General features: G+C 51.1%; 2 protein-coding genes across 14 annotated transcripts in view; one reads left to right on the forward strand and one right to left on the reverse strand.

The window, feature by feature from the left end:
• TANC2 (tetratricopeptide repeat, ankyrin repeat and coiled-coil containing 2) overlaps positions 1-20569 on the forward strand; it is a 271466-nt gene extending 250897 nt beyond the window's left edge. For 10 of the 12 annotated variants that reach the window (XM_049800633.1, XM_049800637.1, XM_049800641.1 and 7 more), the window contains 9 exons: positions 857-990; positions 1441-1564; positions 5835-6010; positions 6297-6429; positions 6996-7025; positions 7934-8025; positions 9473-9619; positions 11607-11707; positions 13782-20569. In XM_049800633.1, coding sequence (XP_049656590.1) covers positions 857-990; positions 1441-1564; positions 5835-6010; positions 6297-6429; positions 6996-7025; positions 7934-8025; positions 9473-9619; positions 11607-11707; positions 13782-15732 — 2888 coding nt within the window. In that variant the 3' untranslated portion in view covers positions 15733-20569. The remainder of the gene's footprint in view (positions 1-856; positions 991-1440; positions 1565-5834; positions 6011-6296; positions 6430-6995; positions 7026-7933; positions 8026-9472; positions 9620-11606; positions 11708-13781) is intronic. The other 2 variants (XM_049800635.1, XM_049800642.1) reach the window with 1 other exon arrangement.
• Positions 20570-22566: 1997 nt separating this feature from the next.
• On the reverse strand, positions 22567-24849 carry LOC126038424 (transmembrane ascorbate-dependent reductase CYB561). 2 transcript variants are annotated; one of them, XM_049800147.1, is made up of 5 exons: positions 24593-24849; positions 24327-24425; positions 24148-24251; positions 23920-24077; positions 22567-23213 (listed from the first exon to the last, which is right to left on the reverse strand). In XM_049800147.1, the coding sequence occupies exons 1-5, from the start codon at positions 24786-24788 to the stop codon at positions 23015-23017; spliced, it is 756 nt and encodes a 251-aa protein (XP_049656104.1). In that variant the 5' UTR covers positions 24789-24849; the 3' UTR covers positions 22567-23014. The 2 variants fall into 2 exon arrangements, with proteins under 2 accessions (XP_049656104.1, XP_049656103.1); XM_049800146.1 differs by having other exon boundaries at positions 24587-24849.
• Positions 24850-25444: the final 595 nt, after the last annotated feature.

Raw genomic sequence — 25444 nt, forward strand, 5'->3', positions numbered from 1 at the left:
CACAAAGACCCTTGCTGGTAGGATCAGTCCTGACCAGAAACAAAGCCCAGAATTGGCATTTTTCTTGGAGAACCGGTGAAAGTATTCATACCATTTTTGCCTTCCAGTTGTTTCCCTGGTTTCAAAGATTTACAGGGTAAAGTGGGATATTAAAAATAAAAGTCCCCCATCTGAATAATGCTGCTCTGTGCTTGTTCAGACAGAGAAAAGCCACAAATCTGACGGGCATCCAGTGACTAGCAGTGATCTGTCAGTGCCTTCAGCCTGATCCCTCACTTGCTCTCTTGTAGTCATGGTGGAACGAGGCAAGGACAGATTGCAGAAGGTCTTGTCAAGACAGCATATACCTAAAGATCTGTATTTTCACTGGACATTGTGCCCGTACTAAGACACACTCAGTCTTGCAGCCTGTGGCTTTTGCAGTAGGAAAACCTACAGGAGGCACAGCGGGAAATGGGGAAGGTTTCATGTCACAAGGCTCTACGTTTCCTTGCAGCAACACCTTGAACCTGAGTCACACAGTCCTATAGATTATGTTATGCTTATGGTTCTCATCCTGTTTCACTGCGACTTGCGGAAAATAATAAAAGCTGATTGTCCCAGTCAGCCTCTTTCCATAATGTTACGAGATCTGTTCATGGAAGAGTTGACCTTTGAAATAAACTAAAGGACAAATAAGAGCTAGAACAGTACTGATCCAACTAATTTTCTTTGTCCATTTTGCCTGTCATGAGCTATGTTTGGCACTTCAGGCACCATGGCTTCGGTATCCAGCAGAAGGACCTATGTCTGGACAGGAAAAAAACTCCGCGGAGAGCGTGGCTCTTTCCCTTCACTGCTTTTCTCTCTCCTCCAGCTCTGACGGCAGCGGCCGGGCGTGGGAAGCTGGAGGTCTGCCGGCTCCTCCTGGAGCAGGGTGCCGCGGTGGCACAGCCCAACCGCCGCGGGGTCGTTCCGCTCTTCAGCGCCGTGAGACAGGGCCACTGGCAGGTGAGCGGGTTCTTCACGCCACCGGGATTGGCCTGAAACGTAGGGTCAGGCTGTCCCTTCCATCTTGCTGAAATATGGGTGGAGAAGACAAATCCCAACTCTTGTGGGGAATGATCCGAGTGAGAAAAAGTGACATTGATGCTTCAAATCCCCAAAGCTCTTGCTGGCTACAGACAGATTTTGCTTAAGTACTGCGTTATCTCACCATTTGGGAAGCAAATGGGATGCTCTTGACTTAAAAGGTCATTTTTCCTGTCCTTACATCTCAGTTGCTTCTGCAGCAGAATCCCAGAGGGTGCCAAATTTTGGGGGGGGGGTGAGGTTTCAGGACATGGCCACCGCTTTGCTCTTTCTTGGCTCTGGTTTCTTCCCAGCTGGATCTCTCCATACGATGTGTGTTCCCACCTGGGTCTCTACATATAACGTGTGTTCTCACTTTGTGTGTTGCAGATTGTAGATCTTCTGCTCACGCACGGTGCTGATGTAAACATGGCAGACAAGCAGGGGCGGACGCCGCTGATGATGGCTGCGTCTGAGGGACATCTGGGCACAGTGGAGTTTCTGCTCGCACAAGGTTAGAGAACGTGCTTGGAAGTGTGTTGGAGACCGGCCACGGCGAGTCCCACCGCACTGTCCCCTGTACGGCTGGAGTTTGTGAAGTCGGGGTGGGGATTGTCAGCCCGCTGCTGGATCGGGCGGTGGGAGAGGTTCTCGGCACCGTATCCAGTTTATTGGAGAACAAGACTAGAATAGTTAATCTTGGCTATCTGATTTGTTGTCTGTATTTGGTGCTCACAGCCTCAAAACCATGCGTTTTGAGTTAGAAAATAAAATAACGTTTCACAGGTACTTTGAGCATTGAGTTAAGAACGTGCCCTTGAACCATGCTTGGAGCTTTCCCCTTAGACAAAAACATCAACGAGCGATGTGATTGAACCGTCAGTGTCACCACGGAACAGGCAGGCAAAACTCGGCCACAGGACCAGAGTTTGGGACACATTTTAATATTTCTGGTTTTAGTGCTAGTATTGTTGGCCACGCTTTTGACACCAGCACCAGCAGGAGAGTAAGGCCCCGACACAGGCAAGGCTTTAGTGTATTTGTTGAAAATAAAATAGAATGGTTTTGAAGATAGTCTGCTCTTCAGCTTTGCACTCACAGATTCGCTTTGCTCCGTACTTTCAGTGTCTAATAACTCTCCTTCACTAGGAGTTACTCAGTCAACAGGAGCATGTTTCAGTTTTACTCATTTCTGCTGTACGTGTTCGAGGTGAGTCAGAGCAACACGCTGCCTGCAACCTGTGTGAACAGGATTATTTCTTATTTCTGTAGTTCCTTAGAGAGTTTTTGGTTTTGGTGGTGGTTTTTTTTTTACAAATAGCCAATGTTTGTTTGGTTTGTTTGGGTAATTTTCCATTATTTTTTGGCTAGAAATAGCATTTAATTCTTGTATTGTTATTTGATATTTTTATTTCAGGTAAGATCCCTCTTTGGGAAGGGATATTTTCTTCATATCGTAAGTGACTGTGTCTGACCTCTTAGCCAAAATGTGAGACACTTGTATATTTTACGTAGCAGTTGTAAGAACGTTTTTTTTCACTGTAAAATTGCCAGGCTTCCAAGAACAAGTTTCTCATTGCCTGTCTGTCCTGAGCCACAGGCCAGTGGGATATTTGCTGTTCAGTGCTGTAACCTGCACAGGGATGTGACAAAGATCAGTTTGAGGCATGAGTTTCTTATGAATTAATTCATTCTTTTCTGATGTTCTGGGGTTTTTTTAAATCTCAAATTAACACTCCGCATGTTTGAGTTGTAATGTGGCTCTTTTTGCAGCTTGACTTAACCTGTGTAAAAGGCTTGAAATAAGTGATTTTTTTTTTTTTTGCCAGACTTGAGAACTGTACATGTTGTTTAAGACTGACTGGTTCAGTGGAGGATGAAAATAGCACATAAACTGATCTTGGCTATGGGATCATCAGCAAATGCACATAATGTTTTCCTAGCTCTTTGGACACTGAGACCCCAAGAAGTCAAAAATATGAAAATAATTTTTACTTTAAAAAGGTCCATTCTTGTAAATAGCTTAATAAACTCCACCAAATATGCTATAACACATGGTCCTGAAAAGTTAGCTCAAGCCTGGGCAGAGTACAGTGATATATGGTGTATTTTAATTAAAATGGCTTTGACAATCCTGTTCAATGTTTCATTAAAATCAAAGTATGTGAATCATAAGCCATAAGCATTAATTAGTGTGTTGCAAGGCAAATCGCATTTGACTGTAGTTGATTAACACAGCGTTTGTAAACACTTTTTATTAACAGAGTTGCAGTCATCAATCAATTTGAAAGCCAAATTTTTAGAGTTACCTACTGCTCTTACTTAACACCCAGAAGTAATGGACGTCTGAACGGTGAATTAAACTTTCCTGGTAGCAGCTCTGCTAGAGCTAATATTTATACAGATCTGTGTGACACAAAGCAAAATAATTCTTGATGCTCGTTCCGTTTGGAGAGAGCTTAACTCTGAATCTCAAAAAATCAGTCCCTCGCTGTTTTTGCTACTTTGGGGTACGTGGTACGGGGGATGCCGCTCCTTGCTGCCTGTCTTGTGCCTCTGACACACAACGCTGAGCCTCGTCCCCGGGGCGCGTAACCCTTCCTGGGCACTGCAGCTTTGGATGCGTCCTCCGTACGGAAAGGATCCAGCCATCCTGGCCACTCCCTGCTTCTTTTTTGATGCTCCAAGTCTCACTCGTTTCTTTTTTTCTCTAGCTGGCTCATGTTTTGCGCCTGCTGGATAACGTACTCAATGATAAACTCTTGCATTTAGCCAGTTAATTTTTTTAGGCAAGGGGAAGGAGCAGTCCAACCCTTCTCAGAAGCAAGCTGGGTTTACCCAGACAAAATCTGTCCCACTGCAGCAGGCGTCGATCCCGTGGGGTCACCTTAAGCCCCTTGCCCTTGAAACCATCAGTTTGTTTCATGTCTGACTGCCTTAATGCCAAGTAGGTCAGAGATCCCCGAAGGAGCAAAAGATGCCTTCAGAGTCAAGCAGAGGTTCTGCCGGGAGCCACGGCTGCGTCGGGAGCTCGGCATTTCTGCGGAGGTCGTGCCCAGCCTGCCTCGGAGCAGCATTTTGGCATTTCCGAAGCGGTGCGCTTTGTCCGCTCGCTTAGATCTTCAGCTTGCATTGCTGCAGCGGTACCCTGAAGTCGGTGCCTGTCACCCTGTGGTATGGTGTGTCTTCCACTGGACTGGGAAAAGAGTGGGAAGGTTAAGCGATGATGTGGCTTTCCAGCCTTCCCGCTTATTGCAGGAGCTTTCTCACCTGCTCCAGAAGAGTCAGAGGGAAAACACGAGAGAAGACTTGGACGGTTTGATTGCAAGCGAGTAGCTGGTACAAATGAAAAAGGAATGAAATGAGGTTTTATCCTGCTTTGCTGAGCAAAAATTGTCCTTGAGTCACTTGAGGATCACCTGGAGGGCTTTCACAGAGCTTCAGAAGGGTTTCTGGGTGTGGTGTGGGCAACGTGAGAGAAGGCTGGCAAGAGTTTACGTTGTCATCCCTTAGCTTGTATATTGGAGCTGCCTTGCAGCCGGTGTCCCTCCTTGGCACACCAGATTGCCCCAGGCGACGTTTGCCACCTCCCTCGCTGGCGCTCCACGCCGCAGTTCGGAGGCACGCAGCGAGCGGGATGCCGCGGCTGTGCCGAGAGCTCTGGGCGGAGGTTTCTGAACATACCCCGAGCAAACGCTCACGTGTCGTGCTCCTCCGCAAACAAAAAGTCGTGCAAGCTGGAAGACCGATCGGTTTGCTGTCATCTGGGTGATGTGTGCTAACCGGGGGATACGTCAGCTGGGATGAACGGGAAGGTTCAGGAAATTCACATTACTCCCCCGCTTGCTGAGCTTTCTGGAGCCAGTGAAGATCTCATGCTGGGCGGTTTAGAGTTTACCTACAGGAGAAAAATACTGCAGCAGCAATTGATCCCAGCCGGCTGGCAGGAGCATTCCGCAGGTAGCCGCAATTCCTCGGAGGAGCAGAGCTGATACGCATCTCTTCTGCACGCTCGAGAGCCGGAGCCCTGCCTGTGCCATGGCAACAGGAGTTGTCTTCGTGCCACGAAGAGGAGTGTTCACTTAATGCTGCTGTTCAGATCTCATATGCGTATCCATATGCCATATGAAGCAATACTGACCCGTTGGTATGGCAGCGCGATTTCTTGATCCAAGAAAATGTCAAGTCCCTCTCTCCTTGGCTTGCAGTTGGCAGTAGTTTATCCCACAACGTTGTATTTATATTGGGTAAAGTTCAGGGAGAAATACTGCTGGAAATTGTGTTGATTTGGGTAAAGGGAAGGGGAGTGAAGAGGGAAAAATACGTGCTTTTTTAGAAGAACTGAGCTGAATTGACTTAGTTCCCCTTGGTACGCCATGACCTGCTGAAGCAGCAAAATGGTCTTCATCTCTGACTCACACAGCCTGGAATGGGTTTGATTTAAAAAAAAAAAAAAAAAAGTTAAAAAGAAAGATTGATGTCTCAGATGAGGGATGTCAAATCCACCCTGCTGCTCAGAAGATGTTTGCCAGAAAAGCCTACAGAGCTAGGTGCGAAAAAGTTTGCAGCTTGGTGTGAATAAACTCATTTGCCACAGTTCCTATCAGTGCATTTGAAGTTGCCATGGAGGGTGGGATCCGTGGTAGGAGAAATGTTAATAAAGTAATTAATAATTATGTACATAGCTCTCTAAAAATAAGCTGTCATCACTAAGCGGATGGTTCGTTGTATCATGGTGCTCAACAACAGAGAGCTCTTAAGTGAAGTGACCCTTGTTCTTTCAGGTGCCTCCATTTCTTTAATGGACAAGGAGGGCTTGACGGCCCTCAGCTGGGCTTGTCTGAAGGGACACCTCTCCGTGGTGCGTTCCCTGGTAGAGAACGGAGCTGCCACCGACCACGCGGATAAAAACGGACGCACTCCACTGGACCTGGCAGCTTTTTACGGCGATGCAGAGGTGGTGAGTGGCCTGTAATACATCCAGAAGAAAACAGGCAGTTGGTGTAGAAGGCTTAAAATAGTACCGCTTGGCTTGGTGTAGAGATAAGCATATAGAGTCCTGGCCCTCCATACATCCAGGCGCTTCTGCAGAGGACAAAGCATGAGCCTGATGTACTGTCAGACCCTAAAGAGGTGGTTTGAGCCCAAGCAGCAGAGCAGAGCAAGCCTTTGCTGGTTGTACATCCCTGCAGCGCACGAAGGGTCTCCCCCGGGAGCAGAACTGACTGTTGGGTTTCTCGTTGCAGGTTCAGTTTTTGGTGGACCATGGGGCCATGATCGAGCACGTCGACTACAGCGGGATGCGCCCACTCGACAGGGCAGTGGGGTGCCGCAACACCTCCGTTGTCGTCACTCTCCTGAAGAAAGGAGCAAAGATAGGTAGGGACAAGGGGACAATCCACCGTTGGCTCTGTGCTCAGGCAGGACTCCGAGCAGTGGGGCTGGCTTCCTAGAAAATACAAGCGTAATGCAGAGGCAGCCTCAGCCCCAGCTGCTGCTTCGTTCTCCGAAAGCAGCCAGCGAGTCATGACTGCCTTGTTCTCTTTATTAAAACGGGGAATATTTTTTAAATTTTTTTTGCTGTCGTGTTACTTAGCAAAGTTAATCAATAAACAACTGTTTCTTTGGCAAGGTCTTTCCTCTGGTAATGCTTTTTCTATCTTTACTAGTCTGAGTCGACAAACGTACTATGTCCATGCATTGCTGTGAGCTGCTGCATTCACTTGCTCTGTGTATGCTTTCAGATCTTAGTGTTACCTGCACTGCGCCACACAGCTGCTCACGTTACGTTTTCCTGTGAAAGGGGATTTTGCTGGTGCATTGGCTTCTTTGCTGCCTGCCTCTCACAGCTGCTTTTTTCCTTTCTTTTTTTTTTTTTTTCACCTTCATCCATTTTTTTTTTCCCCCTCTCTCCTACAACTTTTTGTTTTCTCCTTTCTTTGAAGGTTGTCAGACGTTACCGAGTCGCCCACGAGGTATATCTCATTGCTGTCAGCATCAGCTTCGATCTGATAGCTTTGTCAGCCTTGCTTTCTCCTGTTTGATTTAGCCTGCATGCGTCCCCAACACCTCTAATCTTTTAATTTACCTCACCTTCAAATAATTTTTTTAATGACTGTTGCAGAGAATAACTTGAACTCAAAAACTAACCTCCTTCCCCCAAAATGTACTGAATCTACTTATAGAATATTGTTGACTTATTCTTCACCCACACTAATGAGTTGTCCCCAAATTTTTGCCACCCCTTCCCTCCCAGTATTAGTCCTTGAGATAACAACTGGCTCTGCACGGGCGGACCCCTGCGCAGAGCCAGCGTATCCCCAGCCCAACGGATGGCTTCGGCACCGGCAGCACTTAGACACGATCTTTCCTTTGTCGTATTTTCCGCCTTAATGGATTTTCTACTCTAGTATTTCACATCTTGTGAAGTTGGAAATCACAATGCACTTAAACACAAAACGCCTGTCGACAGTCGAACTGCAGATTTCCTAGTACACTTCCAGAGATTTTAATTTAGAAATGCTTTTATGTAACCACTCTGATTTCTCCTTTTAAATATGTTTTGTTTCCCCCACCCCAGCTGGTTCCACAATCAGCACTGCCCTCTTGTGGAAATGGCTCCCGTCATTTCCCAGACCATCATGGTGGTGGTGATTAGGATTAGCCTTAATGACTGCAAAGGAAAACCATTGCAAAGTGGATGACGTTAATTTAAGTGCGAGAGGAACTGTCAGCTCGATCATTTGGAGCGCTCTGCCCTTTGACCATGCCAAGTTGTTCTCTCCAGCAGAAATTCCCACCCCAGGATATTTTTTCCACCCAGCTTCCTACCACCCTTGCATTGTATGAGTTTTTTACCCATCATGCATCCTGTACACTACAGGTCCAGCAACATGGGCGATGGCAACCTCCAAACCAGACATCATGATCATCCTGTTGAGCAAGCTGATGGAGGAGGGAGACATGTTTTATAAGGTGAGAAGCGTGTTTTTGACAAAATTGAACAGATGCAGCTTGCAGCACAACTTTGTATGAGGTTTTGAGTGAGCCATGTTGCTGCCTTAAACCATGGCAAGTAAAAGCTACTGCTGACAGCGTTCCTTGTGTTGCAAACTGTTTGGTTTTGGTTAGCGGAGTTGGGGAGGGGGGACTGATTGCCCAAATCTGTAATGAAGCTGAAGCAAAGCCAAGTCTCTCTGCATTCTGGATTTGAGCCAGCACTTCATTTCCTCTTTGAAAATACCAGAAACCAAGTGTTTTACAGAGGTTCAGAGTGCTGATGTCATTGCATCAGATCTGGCAACATTGTCATTACCTAGCAGGCTCACTGCTGCGGAACAAGGCAACGAGATAGTATATCCCAGAAAAACTCCTGGAACAAACTTTTTGCAGTGAAAACAGATTGTCAGGACACAGATGGCTTTGTCGTGTCCTTTAGCCCATGGGAGACATTCTGCCGTTACAGTTAGAGAGTCTTTTTTGCTCTGTGTTTATTTTAAGCCGATCTTTAAAACCTGGAGATTTGCACACACACACAAAATGTGCAAGTACAACAATGATTCACTGTTAGGCTCTAAGGGTGAAGCAGAAAATATGCAAAGCTGGCATTGTAACTGGAGTTATCTGCCAGAGATACATGATACAGCTGAGAAACCTGAGTCTACAAAGTTTTAAAGCTTACTATTTGTAGCTGCAAAATTTATGTCCTAGATCCCATTTTGCCCTCTTTCTTTCACCCTAGCTGCCATGGCTGCCCCTCTCCAGGGTGCAGATCATCCATCCCAAAAATAGGTGCCCAAAATAGCAAAGATGAGTCGCCCTTTGAAGGTGACTGTTGCGTCCCAATAACTATAAAAGGAACCTGGTTGACAGGCTTAGATGTAGACACCTAATTTTCAGACATCTAAAGTCCAGGGAGATGAATCTCAACTGGTTTGTCCGACTTCAGAGCCACATCGGTGCCATAACGTTTATCTTTGCTATTGCAGAGGCTTCTCTGAGCCCCAGGAACTCCACCCCAAGTCCCACACTTCGTATTCTTTACCATCCCTGGTCCTTACTAAGCTTTGGGTGTAAGGTGTTCTCCAGAAATGGGTTACTGATCACCCAGCTCAGAAGACCATCCATCCAGAAACCAGATGGAGTTGTATCATGTTAACAGAACACAAATTCTGCTGTGTTTCCCGCTGTAGCGTGACAACTCTGTACTAAGTGGGAGAGCTGAACTTGCACAAGACGTCTGCATTTCCAGATCAGATGCTCCCTTGATCAAATGTTCTGGCCTTCCTTTCTAGAAAAGAGCTAAATAGTGAAGTCAAGTTCCCTTAACCACCTAAAACATTCGTGGGGCTGGTGAGTGAGTTCTCTGCAGTGAAGTAAACTCAACCCAAGGATGTGCTTTGACATGTTCTCCTTCTATTAGAAAGGTAAAGTGAAAGAGGCTGCCCAGCGCTACCAGTATGCTCTGAAAAAATTCCCCAGGGAAGGGTTTGGAGAAGACCTGAAAACCTTCCGTGAGCTGAAGGTGTCGCTCCTTCTCAACCTCTCCCGGTGTCGAAGGAAAATGAACGTAAGTCTCCCCACTCTTCATGGCCTTAAGCGCAAGCTGCCAGCTTTCTGCCTGTGCACAGAGACATGTCCATCCTGTATTGGTGCTTTGACCTCTGAGATCTCTCCTCTGTGTAACCTGGTTGTCCTTCACAGAGTACTGACATATTATAATTCAAAAGAAGTAATGATTTAATATGCATTTCTGATGATTAAAAATTCATTGCTATGTTTATAGCTTTCTGAATTTTTTATTACTCCTTTTTGATGATGATGTGAATTGGGGGTGGAGGCATTTTCCAGATTTCTAGGGCAGCGGTGAGGGAGGAGCCAGGAGATGTGCTCCTTTGAATACTAATTAATTTAAAAAGAAGGAGCATATGCTTAGGGGGCTAGCACTTCCCCAGGGCAGTGACTCATCCAGAAACACCCCCACATACTCCCTCTCCTCCCAAAACTGCCAGATCACTGTCACTCTCTCCTCTCCAATCTAGCAGCATCTAGCGACCGACTCCTGCAGCGTGTCTGTTCTTCCAGCAGACAAGTGCCACCTCCCCCTTGCTCTGCGTGCAGAGGCTTTCACCCCAACAACTTAAAGTCTCTCTAGACTCGAAAAGTGAAATCTCCGCCAAGGCCGTGAGCCAGCGAAGATTACACTGGAGGGGAAAGGGTTTCTGTGACACCTTCATTTCTTTAAGCCGTGAGGGAGAAAGGTGAAAAGCAATGGAAGTAAAATCCGAATGCTGGTGAACAAACAGCACAGTTTGTAGAAAAAGTGTGAACCTTCTCTTTAAACAAGCCAACTCGCAGCTAAGCCTGCGCTTTAAGGACAAGATTTTGGGTTTATTGTTAACTGGGGAATCCTAGGTTTTGTGATAGAAAATTTCAGAGGGTTGTAATTGCTCCTGCAGTTTTTGCACTTACAGATGAGACCATAAAGGTACCTACCTCTTGACTGCATTCCCAGTTTAGTCTATTAGGCAGCAACTCTTCAGTAACTGCTACTGAAGGTACAAACAAAAGTATGAGCTTCCCCAGGCAGAGCATCCAGATAGCAAGCTCCAGGTAGCAAGAGTTTGCTTACCAAGTTTTTGAACAAATCAGGAGTACTCTTCAGTCCTTTCTCCCAGAACTGCCCAGGGTCATAGCCCACAGTCAGCAATGCAAAGCAATGTTTGGCTGTGAGATGAAAGCCCCTCCGCTGGGAAGAGGTCTCCTTCACAAGTGCTGAGCCTCAGCTGAGCTTGCTTGTTGGTGAAGCATTCAGGAGAAGGCAAGGGAGGACAGCCAGCAGGATTTGAACCATAGCCGACAGTCTGATCTCATGGCACTGCCACTCAAAAGCACCCAGAGCAGTCTCCATCCCATGCTGTCACCTTCTACCTTCCCCACTCCCAAACCAGTCTCCCAAGTGAGGTGTAGGGGAGAGGCAAGGAACAGTGGAACGGGGGGCACTGATAGGAGACCCTTGCCAGGCAAGTACTGTTTGTAGCTACTGAGATATCGTAGTCCCTTCCTTCATGTGCAGTTTTATTCAGCCCCTTCGAAGTATGTCAGTGTGTTGCAGAGGGGAAAGCAGAGGGCGTGGGAAAGGTTTCCTATTGCTTTCAACTATGGAAAAAAAAATCCTTCACGAGATTACATTCCACCCTCTGTGAGACCAGATGTTTCCTCAAGACTGTAGGTTGTTGGAGAGGGATTGCATGCACTTGTTGGGGACACAATCAATGAGAACGGAGCCAGTGGCGCGCTGGCCTCTGTGGGTGGTGACAGCATCCAGCATTACGAGAGGGCTTTGAGTCTTTAGATGTGCCATTGTAGCTCTCTGACTGTAAATGATGTTGAATCCATGTGAAACATTCCAGTACCATGAAGTTTTCCATGGTACATGCAAAAAAAAAACAAAACCAAAAAAACGTCCATATTAAGTTTGTTTTCTTCCCAAACTGTGTATATTTTTATTTCTATATCTATTCAATTACTTATCTGCACACCTATTGTAATGACAGGATTTTGGAATGGCGGAGGAATTTGCTACTAAAGCACTGGAGCTGAAACCGAAATCTTATGAAGCTTACTATGCAAGAGCAAGGGCCAAACGCAGCAGCAGGTGAGGAGAGAGAGAGAGAAAAGTGTGAGGGGCTGGTCTCTTCGAGCCTGGCCGCACTGATGTAGGCATCCACCGTGCAAAACCGTACCGGTGTCCCCATGGGAAGAAATGGCAAAGGAACATTCATGAATGAGATTACAAACCTCTCAAACTCCAGAGTAACACCCTCCCTCATTTGGTAATTTCTGGAGACAGCTGAATGCAAATGTTTTGAGAGGTTCATCTTAGTTGAACTTTGTCTGAACATCTTACTACACTGGAAACCTTTACACCAAAGTTGGGTATTCTTTTGAAAAATACATTTTAGTTCAACCACAACTTGAGACTCGAAGCAAAATATGACTCATGGAAGCCCTGTGGCCCGTGTTATGCAAGAGGGCAGACTCATTCATCACTACGATCTCTTCCGGCCCTAAAATCTGTGAATGTCTCTGTCCTACAGCACTTTTTGCAAGGCAGAAAGTGCTGACTAGCGGTGCAGTGACTGTGCAGGCAAGCGCCAGCCGGTGAGCTTTCAGGCATAGCTTGTGCTCAGAGCACTGCAACCAGCTTCTAGAGAGCTGCAGCACTGGGATCTCTCTGCATCTCAGATGGAGCCTGGAGGATTCACTTGTTAACCTCCCTGAAGGCTAAAAGACGTGAGATTAGATTAGTTTCAAAACCGATCAATGCCATTCCTAAATGAGCAGGAGGGGCTTGCTTTTGAGTCCTGTGCTGAAGGGCTGGGTGGGCTGTCATTGCACGCATCCTGGTTTTAAATGGCAGCCAAAATGCCTTGCATGGCAGGGCAGAGAACCACCGGTACCCGGAGGTATGTCAAGTCCACCTGCGCAAACTTCGTAGCTCAGCAGACACCACCACCATTTGACCTTCCATGCTCAAGGCGATGTGTGGAACCAGGTTCCTGGCCCAGGTGATGCTGCGCTGCCTGGTCCACCGGGTCTTGATGTGGGAGGTGAAGCCATGACGTTCTGTTCTGCAGAGAAGTCTTGCTAGCTGAGCCACACTGACCTAATGCCTTTCCTTCAATGGTTTTCCTCTCCATTGTTTCCAAAACACTTGTAAGAACGCATAAGAACCGGGTTCCTTTCCAGACGATATCAGCCTCCCCACATTTAAGCGTCCTTTTCTCCCCAGGTCTCTCCAGCAGAAACTTTGGCTTTTCTTCTCTATTTCCCAGTTTGTGCCCAGCAGCACCCCTGAGGTCAGCACAGTCTGGGGAACAGGAGGCTTTTCCTTCCTCCACCTGGTTTTCGATGGCTTGTGCAAAAGCTTAGGCCAGTGTTGGGAGGTGCTGGGGAGTTTTTCGGTGTGATCGCCCCCCCAGATGACAGTCGTGTTCAAACAGAAGGTTTTGCTCAAAAGCGAACAGTGTCCCTGTAAATGACAACCCCCTTCCCCGAACCCCCACCTCCCTTTTACTCCTCACAGGCTGGCCTTTCCCTTGCAAAGGCTTCCCCGGGGGCTCGCAGGCTCCCTACCGTTGCTCGATTCCTTCATTCTGAAGAAGTTAGCCAAATCCATTGCAAAATTGGAGAGACGAGCCTTGCCTAAAGCGCTGACCCATGGGAGCCCCTGAGCTCTGGAGCCAGCCGGGACACTGTGTGGTCTTGGCATCAGGCAGAAGTTAAATTTTCACTGGCGTAAGCGGTTGCAACTCCGTCAAAGCTGCGCTTGTTTACAGTAGTGGTGAGCTTGGCTCTTAGTTATTGATGCTTTGGTTTCCCGTTTGTTAACGCAGGGGCAGAGCTCCTGGCGGTGCTGTGAGGAGTAATTAATTAGCCTGTAACGCACACTGCAGAGGACAGGCGGTTTTGCTAGTCGGAGTTGTGCCATCTCAGGACTGTGTTCCCCTCTTCTCCAGAATGACTGGCAGTGTTTTCCTTCAGTTTGCATAAAATAAATCGGAGGGAGGCACATAAGGCAGAGTTTGAGAGACGCACCGAGTGGTAGCCATCACAGACATCTCCCTCAGTAACACGGACGAGCCACTTAAGCCTCAGGAGCCTCCGAGAACGGCTCCCTTCCAATCCAGAGTAATTTCAGTTCTCATTTCTGTCCCTTTGTCAAGCAGGCAGTTTTCAGCAGCCCTGGAGGACCTGAACGAGGCCATCAAGCTGTGTCCCAACAACCGTGAGATCCAGCGGCTGCTGATGCGGGTGGAAGAGGAGTGCAGGCAGGTGCAGCAACAGCAGCAGCAGCCGCCGCCGCTCCCGGTGGAGCCTGAACCCGAAGTCCAGCATGAAGAGCTGTATTCCGTGCAAGACATCTTTGAGGAGGAGTACCTTGAGCAGGACGTAGAAAACGTTTCCATTGGCTTGCAGACAGAGTCCAGGCCAAACCAAGGGCTGCCCATCATCCAGAGCCCACCCCCGTCCCCAGCTCACAGGGACTCAGCCTATATTTCTGGCTCACCGCTTGGCTCTCATCAGGTCTTTGATTTCAGGTCCAGTAGCTCCGTGGGTTCGCCAACCAGGCAAGGGTACCAGTCCACGTCTCCTGCTCTGTCTCCGACGCACCAAAACTCGCATTATAGACCCAGTCCTCCGCACACGTCCCCTGCTCACCAGGGCTCCTCTTACCGCTTCAGCCCACCTCCTGTCGGAAGTCAAGGGAAGGAATATCAAAGCCCACCACCTTCTCCTCTTCGTAGAGGTCCTCAGTATCGCGCCAGCCCCCCGGCAGAAAGCATGAGCGTTTATAGGTCCCAGTCTGGTTCCCCGGTTCGTTATCCGCAAGAACCTAGCGGAGTCAGCCAGCTCCCCGGTAGACCAAAGTCTCCGTTGTCCAAGATGACGCAGAGATCTTTCCAGATGCCCCAGCTCCCCGTGGCCGTGCCGCAGCAGGGGCTGAGGCTGCAGCCAGCCAAGGCGCAGATCGTGAGGAGCAACCAGCCCAGCTCAGCCGTCCATTCGAGTACCGTAATCCCAACTGGTGCTTACAGTCAGGTTGCCCACTCGATGGCCAGCAAGTACCAGTCAGCGTCAGGGGAAATGGGGGTTAGCCAGAGCAGGTTGGTCTACCAGGGCTCCATCGGGGGCATCGTCGGTGACAGCAGACCGGTGCAGCACGTTCAGGCGAGCCTCAGCGCGGGAGCGATCTGTCAGCACGGCGGGCTGGCTAAAGAAGACCTTCCGCAGAGACCGTCCTCGGCGTACAGGGGGGGTATGAGATACAGCCAGACCCCTCAGATCGGGCGAAGCCAGTCCGCTTCCTACTATCCGGTGTGTCACTCGAAGCTTGACCTGGAACGTTCTTCCCTCCCCGCCAGCCAGCTGGGCTCTCCAGATGTGTCTCATCTCATCAGAAGGCCCATCACAGTTAATCCCAGCGAAATCAAGCCTCACCCGCCGACTCCAAGGCCCCTGCTCCACTCTCAGAGCGTCGGCCTCCGCTTCTCTCCTTCCAGCAATAGCATCTCCTCCACCTCCAACCTGACTCCCAATTTCCGCCCTTCTGCTTCGATTCAACAAATGGAGATTCCTCTCAAGCCAGCTTACGACAGAGCGTGCGATGAGCTTTCTCCGGTCTCTCCCACGCAGGGGGGCTACCCCAGCGAGCCAGCCCGTTCCCGGACCACACCGTTCATGGGAATCATAGATAAAACGGCTCGGACTCAGCAGTACCCCCACCTCCATCAGCAGAACCGGACCTGGGCCGTGTCGTCAGTGGACACTGTCATTAGTCCGACGTCTCCTGGCAATCTCCCCCAGCCGGAATCATTTAGCCCGCCTTCTTCAATCAGCAACATTGCCTTTTATAACAAAACCAACAATGCACAGAATGGCCATTTGCTAGAGGAAGACTATTACAGCCCCCATGGGATGCTGGCCAATGGGTCCCGGGGAGACCTCCTGGAGAGAGTCACCCAAGCCTCCTCGTACCCCGACGTCAAGGTGGCAAGGACGCTGCCTGTGGCGCAGGCCTACCAGGACAACCTCTACAGGCAGCTCTCCAGGGACTCCAGGCAAGGGCAGACATCCCCAATCAAACCAAAGAGACCATTTGTGGAGTCTAATGTGTAAAAGACGCTTGTTGGAGTAAGACCCTCATGTTTTCAGCACACACTTCCAAGCTTGATTTCCATGCATATTATTATTATTATTATTATTATTTTTATTTCTCTTTGGTAGCTACATGACCAAGTTTCTCCGGTACTTTGTGTGGTGGTCAGACAGCCATGCACGCGCTCCAGCCCTTTCGTTCCCCAGCTGACCGTGAAGCCAACATCAGCCGAGCCAGTATCGTTTGCCCAATTCCAGCTAAGTTCCCAACCAGGATACCTTAGTACGTGGTGCGGGGTGGTCCAGAAATAGCCCCTACGCAGCAGGAGGTAACCAGCTCTTTTTCAAGAGACAATCGCGTTTGATTTAAATGGGTTTCTTTTTTGTCTCGATGAGCTCTTACGCAGTTCTGATAGGAATTCCTAGCGGGAGCAGAGCAGGGATCACAGGAGCCTTTCCCAAGGCTGCATCCGCAGGTCCCCGTGCCAGCAGGGTCGTTTGGCTCTTTGCCCCAAGGAGCAAATTACCCACAGCAAGCAAGGGCACGATGTGTTTTTATACCGAGTAGCTATGCACAGTAACCATCCTGCTTCATCCGGTTTATAGCAGTTTAATCCGAATTGGATTCCTTTGTTACTTAACCGCGTCATCAGCCCGAAGGGGTGGGAATCACGCGATGCTTTGCTGCTTTGCAAGCTGCCTGCCGGGTGCCCCGACACCGATTTGCTCTGGGGCATTTTACAAGCATTGAGAGATTAAAGTTGGCCCTTTGTATGCGTTTTAGTCAGCCAAGGGAATTGGCCAGAAACCTCTTGTGCGTGAACTGGGATTACAACAACTTCTTCTTCCACAGTTAGCGGATGACTGCACCTCACACGCAACACCGCGTTTTCACCGGGACGGTTTAATGTTGGGGGTTTCATTGGGTGGACTTTTTTTTTACTTGCAAGGGAAAACAGAAATCTGATTTGGAAAACGGTATTCAAGGAAGAAAATTGCGATTTAAAAATTTTTTTAGAATTCTTTCATGATGAGGGTGCATAACGTGGCACGATGGTTCCTGAGACAGGAGGGGTCCTTCAGCAACCCCAGCCCTGCAGCATCCCTTCCCTCCGGCTCGCTCCCACCCGGGGAGCTGGTGCTGTAGTGAGGGCCGTGCTCCTCTAAGATCCGTTTCCAAAATCTTGGAAAGCGATTGCCGTGTTCCATACCTGTAAATGGTAGAGACCATGTTTTGCTTTTTAAGGAGCTGTAGTTAAAACAGAGATATTTATAATTTATTTATGCGATCTATTTCAGGACATTTCTTGGTTTGGGTTGTTTTTTCTATTATTTTTTTTTTTAATCAAATGCAAATCACATCAAGACAGTGTGAAAAGCAGGGGACGGTTCCAAAATCCTTTTTATAGGATTTTCAATAATTTTTCAATTATTCTCTGAAATTTGGGGGGGAGGGTGGGGGGGTGGAGGAACTTTCTTTACAGATTCGTTTATTACTGGTGGGTTTGTAATCTGCCTTTTCAGTTACTGAGGGTGAAGGGTGGGATGAACAGGGGGGAGAGCGATAACCCTGTAGCTTGTTTTAAAGCAAAATAGTGCCTGTTGCCCAATGCCGAACCTCACTCATATCAACTCTTAAGAGCGATTTCAGTGCTGAGCAGGAGGAGCGATACCTTCGGTGTTTCCAAAGGGCTATACGAATAGATTGCAAGACTTCTTGAACCAAATCATGGGGTCCAGCCTCCGCTGGTGTAAAAGAGCATATCCCCAGCGCGACATCAGTGCAGCTACATCCATTTATACCAGCTAAGGACTTGGTCTGAAACTCTTAAGCAAACCCTGGCTTCGATGGGGCTTTCTTTTTTTATTCCTGTGTGTGGATCAGCACATCTCATTGCTGTTTCGTTGCCTAATTTGCTCAGAGCAGACTGGGACGTGCATACCTTGGGACGATGGAAGCTTGTGTCTCATAGACACGTTGAGAGTGTTCAGGGGGTGTTTCCTCCATGGGGTTTGGCGATTTTTGTGCTCTTTTGGGCTATTTGGTGTTTGCCCAAGCCAGTATTTGGATTGAGGTTGGTGTTTTCTTTCTCGAGGTGCAACCCAGTGCTGACTCTTTGCTTTATTACAGGACTCGGTAGACTGGGGGACCCTTCGGTAGGGTGGGCTCCCCGCGGCTGTGGGGACACTCGGCTTCATGCACTATTTCTCCCCTTGCAAAGGGGGTGTGATGATTTATTTTTTTTCTTCCTCTCTTTTTTTTGAAGCAACGTGTTCTGCTTTATAAGAAATAACCAATTTCTTCTCCGCATACAGTGCACCTATAGCTAGGACATGAGTATCTGTGGGTCTGGAGCAGCACCAGTCGCTTTGCTCAACGCCTCCCATCCAGCTTTCTGATCGAGTGAGTGGCTTCCTACCTTTAGTTGCTTCTTTGAAAGGAAAAAGTAACCAAATTCAGCCCCGTCCCTATTTTATACGGCCAAGCGAGATGTGCTGTGGCCGTGAGCCGTTTCTCTCCGCTGAGATGCAAACGGGACGGTCCGAGAGCAGCGATGCGAGAACTGCCCGTGCTTTGCTTTTGCTATTCACTGCCGTGTGCTCCCAGTACTGTCCTTCCGAAACATCCCCTCACAGCACTTCTGTGTATAACTTTTGGGTTTATGAAGACGTTTTAAGGGAAAAAGAAAACAGCTCACACTTTTAACACAAACACCAAGCTGAAAGAAGGCTTAAATACTGCGGCGTGCAGGTTTTTTCACGATACCACGTGTTACATTTTTCACAGGATTCTTGCACTAATGGTTTTCCATCTGTTCTCTCTGTAAATGGGTGCACTTTACTGTTTGAATTTGTTACTATGATAAATACTGGATATTTAAGCGTGAGTAGTGTCTTCATTAGAAAATAGCAAAACAGCTCTTGTCTCTTAGTGTATTTTTCAAAAAAAAAAGGAAAAAAGAAAAGAAACGAAGCAATGAATCATAACATTTATAGCACAAGAACTGACTCTTGTATATAAGCATCAACAGATTGAGTAATTTTTAAATACAAAATTATTTGCGGTGGTTTTAAAGCACTTCCCCAGCAATTCTCTTAGGGACAGTTGAGGCAGGATGGCTGCTGTCATCCCCGGGTGGGTGAGGAGCACACCGCTCCCTGGAAAAGCCGTTCTTTACACAGTGCCCTGTGTCCTCAAAAGTCACGATTCGGATTTGGCGTGGACGAAAAGCAGAGGTTGTTCCGTATTGTGCTGTCGTGCGTGGTCCTGTTGAGAAGCGCGCTGTTGTACACGTGGCTCGGTGGAGCACGAGGCTCGGATCTCGCCTGACGTCCCTTCGCCCTGTCATCTTCGATCTCGATCTGACAAGCCCAGGCTGCGTTGCGGAAGCACGCGCAGAGTTTCAGGGTCGGTGCCGTCTTGTCCGTCCATGCTACTTATTTAATTACTCTTTGAGTAATTAAGATGTGGGACAACGTTGCCAGCCAGCGCCTCCATCCCTTCCCCGGCTGCCGTGGCACCGCTGGCGAGCCCCCGTCCTGCGAGCGAGTAGGATTCTTAGGTGCACCGAGTACAGCAGGTTCTTGATGACGTTGAAGCCTCCGGGTTTGGTTCTTGGGGCGCGTTGGGTAGGCGATGCCAAAGCCGACCCCTGTATTTAGCTGACCTTCCCACCAGCTGTCTCTCGTCTTCTGCCCGCAGCCGCTCCGAGAGCTGCGTGTGCCGCCGCAAAGCCGAAATCTTCTCTCCCAGCTTGGGGTGTGGGTGTCTGCCGCATCCACAGGTGGGGATTCACTGGCTCTTGATTTATTTCCCAGGCTGGGAGGATGCTCTGGTCCCAGGGGAGGGGACACCCGCCTGGTGGGGGGCTTTGCAGCGGTCCCCTACCAGCCAGGCTGGGAATGGCATTGGAGGGCTTTGAAAATAGTCGTTAGTGCTTAGGAAAGGGAGTGTTTTACGAAGACGGATCCCTTGGGATCTGTCTCCAAAGGCGAAGGCGCCGCGCAGCCTGAGCCGCCTTCTCCGCACCGCTGCTTGGGAGAGCGCGGGCTGGCCAGCTCCCGACAAACCGAGGAGTGTGTATGTCTGTCTGTCCGTCTGCTGCCTGGCACCGGTGCCCGCAGGTGGGTCCGTCCGAGCACTGAACTTTTTGGTTTTTTTTTCTTTAACCTGGCTGTAAAGAAAACCGCTTGGCTAGTGTGAACATTTGTGTGTGCGTATGACAAACACCTAAGCCATACTTGGATTAGGTCCGGAACCAGGGTGGCTGCTAAATTTGGAGCGATTCAGTCCCCTTGTACAAAGGTTGCTGTATATTCAGGGTTATCCAGAAGAAGTCTAGCTAAAACCGAAGTGCCAGCTCCGCCTTATCTAGAGAAAAGCAAGCCGGTGTGCCTGCTCGTCCTCCGCCTTCCTTGCAAAGGGGGGTCCGCGGTGAGCTGTCGCGAGCTCTTTGGTGGTTGTACTTTGCTTTAGTCTTGGGAATTCAAGATAACTCTTCTACCGGGATTAACGGTGTTTGACCAAGGGCTTAGGGGAAGAGCTGTTGTACCCGCTGGGACCTCTGTGGATAAATGCCTTCACCCCATGCTGGTTGCTCTACGCAAAGTCTGGTGGGGTGCGTGTTGGACACAAAGCACAATGGTTGAAAGTTAATCTGCGTTTTTTCCAGATTTGTGTGAATAGTTGCTGGATTTTCATTCAATCAAACTCTTTTTTCTAATATAAACCACTAAGGGCTCAATTCTTTAGCAAGATGCGTTCATGTCCAACTCCTGACTATACAGCTGGATCTCACCGCAACTGTTACAGACCTACCCGAGAGAAAACACAGCTAGCGCGACCGTCACCGGGAAAGCCAACGGACACCAAACCCATCCGCCGTATCCTTTCCTCCTGCTCATTTTCTAGCTGTCACGGTACTGGCGAGTCAGCAGCCAGGTCCCGTCCAACAGGATCGCATCCGATAGTCGCGAAAGCAGAGGGCTGCTTTGCCAAAAGACTTTGTCCCTTCCAGGTGACGCCGTCCGAGGACGGCGGTGGGGCGGCGGGTTGTCTCCTCCGGCGGGTCGGGGTCGTGCTGGGTGGGTGGGAAAGCCTCACGCCCAGGGCATTGGGTCACTTCACCGTGGGTCTGCCTCGCTGTGCACTGATAAGCCAGCCGCTGAGAGCAGCACTGTGTGCTACGTAAAGTCCGTTTTGTTGCTACACCAATAACCCAGAGACTCGTGTGGACTCTGCCAGTACTGCCGGTGTCATCCCTGTCCAGCCTTTTCTTTCCCATAGCGTTGCATTCAGCGTTTCGTCTCCCTTCTGTCTTCACATCCGAGAGGATCTGAGTTTGGTACAAACACGTACAGTACACACACCTTGTGCTTGGTACAATTCCCTGGTTGCCATCCTCCGAGACACTTGCTGGGAAGATCTTTAAGACACTTAAATTTTCCTTTAGCTTTTCTATAATTCTGATGTAAAGGACTTTCTCTCTGTACAGTATATTATTCAATGCATGTTCTGTTCTCTCTACTGATATATTGAACACCACACAGTTGTGATATTGTGCAGTGGGAAGAGCAACCCCTGCCGACAGCGGAGGCCCTCGCCTCTCATGTATAAGGAAAGAAGAAAACATATTTTTTCCTTTGCTGTATTTGCTTGAGCAGAGTTTTCTTGTCTGTACATGTGAGCTGTGAGATAGATGTGAAAAGTTCAAAAGAATGCATTCCCCCCCCAATGTATACAGATTGTAATCTGTACAATGAAAACTGTATGTATGAAAAAATGTACTTATTTATAAATGGTTAACACTTGGAAACGGCGTCTGGCCTGGCGTTTTTCCCACGCTGCGGTGAGTGAAGGAGCGTGTTGCGGCTTCTCGGCATGGAAATAACCTGGGGATGTCAGGACGGCACAAGGGTCAGGTCTGGTTGTCGCTGTGTCGGGATGGGGACGGGGACCTGGCACCACCAGGAGCAGGAGGGGACGGAGGCAGCGCTGCTGCTGCTGTAAGGTAAGGGGCATTAATAAAATAGGGGAGGGAACAGCATCAGAGAGTTTTCTGGATTAAATTGTGGAAAGCACAGCTCGATGCTGTGGTCACCGGAGCCCTGCAGCTCCCGAGAACCCGTGTGCCTGCTCACTTCATCCCTGCCCAAACCCAGGGCTCAGTTTTGCAGCCGAACGCCCCTCGCAGCTGCGAGCATCCCTGCCTCCAGCCGCCGGACCGGACTGGATGGGCAGCGCTGGAAGGATGCGGCGCATCAGGGTTGCGGTGAGCGAAAACCCCCCCGGCTTGGGCTTGTGCCTTTGCCGGGGGCTGCATTTGCTTTGCGGCTCTGGGAGCTTCACCTGCACGGCTGCCTGTGCCGTAACCCAGAAGGAAGAGGGGATCCTTTCAGCAAAGGAGACGAGCCCGTGTGTCAGGGATGCACCTCCTCGTGGAGGTGGGTCTCCCCCACTTCCATAGGCACATCCAGTGTGTGGCCAGACCCTGGAGATGTCCCCGTGGGGTCTCTCACGCAGCCACCGGGTGCACGGCACGGGGCCCGGAGAGGACAATCCCACCCCAAACACCCACCCTGGCCTCCCCAGCCCCTCGGGCAGCACCTTTCCCGGCTGTCTACGGCACATGGGAGTGCAGGGGTACCCCAAAACAATGAGCTGGGGGAGCAGAGATGGGAGGAGGACAGGGTTAGCTGCAAACATTTATTGACATCAGGAACATCCACTGAACAGACGACACATGGCACGAGAGGTGAAAACAATTCGGACGTGAAGACGCTGAACCTGCACAGATGCCGGGTCGCTCCGAGCCCCCAGAGAGCCCTTTGGGGGGGGGGGGGGAGCAGCCCCCTACGGAGCCGCACTTGGAGGGCGATGGGCTGCCAGCGAGTGGGAAATCTGGGTGATGGCAAACATCCCCTCTGCCCGTCGGCACCGAGAACGGGCTTTTGGCTTCGGCCCCTCGCAGTGGGGAAACGTGGGCTCCCACCCCCCTGGTCCCCAGAGCAGGGCAGAGCCCAGGGACCCCCGTCCTTCGTGTCCCAGTGCCATTGCTGTCCCCACGGGGCTGAGGGCAGGCTCGGGGGGGTTACCGGGGGCTACGCAGGGCAGAGCTGGGAAAGATTAAGGCCAAGCGAGGCTGAACCCAACGGGCAGCGTTACACCAACAAGCATGTCCTTCCCCTGCTGTCCTCGTCACCCTGAGCCGGGCAGAGCCCCAAGACGCTGGGGACGGGGTACACGGGAACATCCCACGGACACCACAAGGAGTTCGTGCCGGGGACCGGGGAGCTGGGGACGTCACTGGCTGCCGCCACCGGGGCTCTCGCCCTCCGTCAGGGTCTTGAAGTCCATGGAGAGGGCCAGCTCCTCGGCCAGCGGCGGGCGCTTCCAGTCATCTCGCGTCAACACGTAGCCCACCACCAGCCCGAAGGCCACCAGCAACACTCCCAGGGTGTTGGCCAGGACACCCTCGGGCACAAACTGGCTGTAGGAGTCCCTGCGGAGGCGGAGGGTGACCCTTAAGCCTCGGGGTGTGGGTGGCCTGTCCCTACCCTGGCTGGGACCCCCTCCTCATCCTCATCTCCTGGGCACACGCCCTGGGAAAGGTCCCATTCCCCCGAATCAGAGCAAGAGGGGAGCACGCGGGTGCTGCTTGCTTTGGGGAGGGACGCTCTTGGTGACAGCAGAGAAAATTGGGGCCGTGGTCCTGTAGCGGGGCTATAGGCAGCCCAGCACCTTCCCTGCCAGATGTGCTCCCCCAGCCAGAGGGACGTGGCTCCTGGGGTACCCCATAACCGTGTCCCTGTGGGGCTGGGGTTTGGGGGAGGTGGACCCTGATGCGCTGCTGGGACCATCGCCGTGTCCTCCAGCTGCTGGGACGGAGGCCTCGGGGACGTGAGCGTCCCAGGAGGTTTCTGAAAATGCCTGGCTGCAGAGGGGCGAGGGTGGGTATTTTACCCCCATCCTCAAAGAGAGCCGTCGCAGGATCCAGCCCTTGTTAAACATCATCTGGGAAGTGACTCAGCAGGAGCAGAACTAAAGGCTTTGGGGGAGGCAGGGAAGAGGAGGGGGAGATTTAATAACCACAGAGCCACAGCCTGAGCAGGGGCCAGACTCTGTCCCACAGGGCTGAAGCAGCCCTTTGCTGGGGGTCAGGGAGGTCTGGGGGGGGCTACCACCAGCCCCCCAGCTCGGTCACCCACCTGATGTTGAAGAGAAGCATCTCAGTAATGCCCAGCAAGCAGGCGGCGATGGAGAGGGCAAAGAGGGCGATGCCAAAGAAGACGTGCTGGGGTTTGTACCGGCTCCGAAACGAGAAGGAGGCACCGGGGAGCAGGAAGAAACCGAAGCCCAGGAGCCACTGTGGGGGTGTGGGGATGTTACGGGGGGCTGCGGGGTCCCTTCCCCCCCCTCCCCCCCCAAGCCCTCACCTGCAGAAGGTAGAGCACGAAAGCAGCCATCCCGCACCAGCTGTGGAGGCTGTACATGTCGGGGATGCCCTTGGTCCGGTGGGACTCAAAGACGGCGACGATGCCTGCGGAGAGGAGCCCGTTACCACCAGGGCTGGATCAGGCCCCATCCGTCCATCCCGGCCGCCCCCGGTGCTCACCGACGAGGGCGACGACCAGCGCCAGGCCGTGGAGCAGAGCGTGCAGCGCCTTGGTGGAGCGCTTGGCTTCGTGCCTGAAGACCCGGTAAACCAGGAGAGCTGCCGGAGAGAGGGCAAGATGAGCATCCTTGGGGGTCCCAAAGCATCTTCCCGGTCTCATTCATCATCATGTTGTCCCCGTCATTCCCTGCCCAGCTGCAGCTCTGGGGACTTTGAAGGCCACAGCTGGGACAAAGCGTTCATCCTGCGATCCTGCTCACCGTCACCTTGGAGGAAAACCATGCCCAGCACCATGCAGAGGGGGTGGACGTTGAACTGGAGGAGGCTGTGCCAAGCCACGCCGCCCCGGTAGCGACCCAGCCAGGCTCCCGTGGTGGCCAGCAGCGTCAGGCCCAGCAGTTGCGACACGACCACGTACGCCGAAAGCCCGGCGGGGCTGGCGGGCGGCGGAGCACCGTCCATGCTGGCCTGAGGGGACAGAGAGGAGAGGGCAACGAAGCCACGGGTGGTCTCGTGTGGGAGCCGGGGGGGTCCCGGCCGGCCCCGGTGCCCCATCGGGCACCGCCGCTCCGCCCTCACCTGCCACGCAGCCGGAGGGAGCCGGACTCTTCCTGGTGCTGCCGGGGCCGCTGCGTCACCGGCACCCGGAGGTGGCTCCCAGCCACCGCGGCACGCCTGGTCCCGCGTTCCCGGCCCCGCCGGCCCGCTCCTGCCCCAACCCTGCCATCCTTCCATCCTTGTCCTTCCATCCCCATCCCTCCCACTCCATCCCCGTCCCAACCCTCGCCCCCTCCCCAGCTCACCCACCCCCACGACAAACCCCCCAAATCCTGCTAGAGGAAGGCAGTAGAGGGATGAACGAGGCTGCCTGGGACCCCCCCCCCCCCCCATAACAAAAGCGATGGCCCTTGGGCACATGGGGCTGAGCAAACCCCCCGTGCTGGGGGCAAGGCGGGGTGGGGGGGAATGGACACACGGTGGTACCCAACCACGCTGCAGCCATCCCGCAGAACTGTCCCACGGCTCCCCCCTGCCACCCACCTGCACCCACGTCGCGCTTCGTGCTGGGTTATCCCCCGATGCTCCTCGCTGGCCTGGGAATTGGAGCCGCCTCCACC

Source organism: Accipiter gentilis, chromosome 5 (genome assembly GCF_929443795.1).
Source record: "Accipiter gentilis chromosome 5, bAccGen1.1, whole genome shotgun sequence".
NCBI lineage: Eukaryota > Metazoa > Chordata > Aves > Accipitriformes > Accipitridae > Astur > Astur gentilis.

Coding starts and splice junctions, on each gene's coding strand:
- LOC126038424 (XM_049800146.1), bottom strand. CDS start 24,788: ATGGACGGTGCTCCGCCGCCCGCCAGCCCCGCCGGGCTTTCGGCGTAC. Junction 24,426..24,586: donor GGTTTTCCTCCAAGGTGACG/GTGAGCAGGATC, acceptor TCTCTCCGGCAG/CTCTCCTGGTTTACCGGGTC. Junction 23,214..23,919: donor ATGCTTCTCTTCAACATCAG/GTGGGTGACCGA, acceptor CCGCCTCCGCAG/GGACTCCTACAGCCAGTTTG.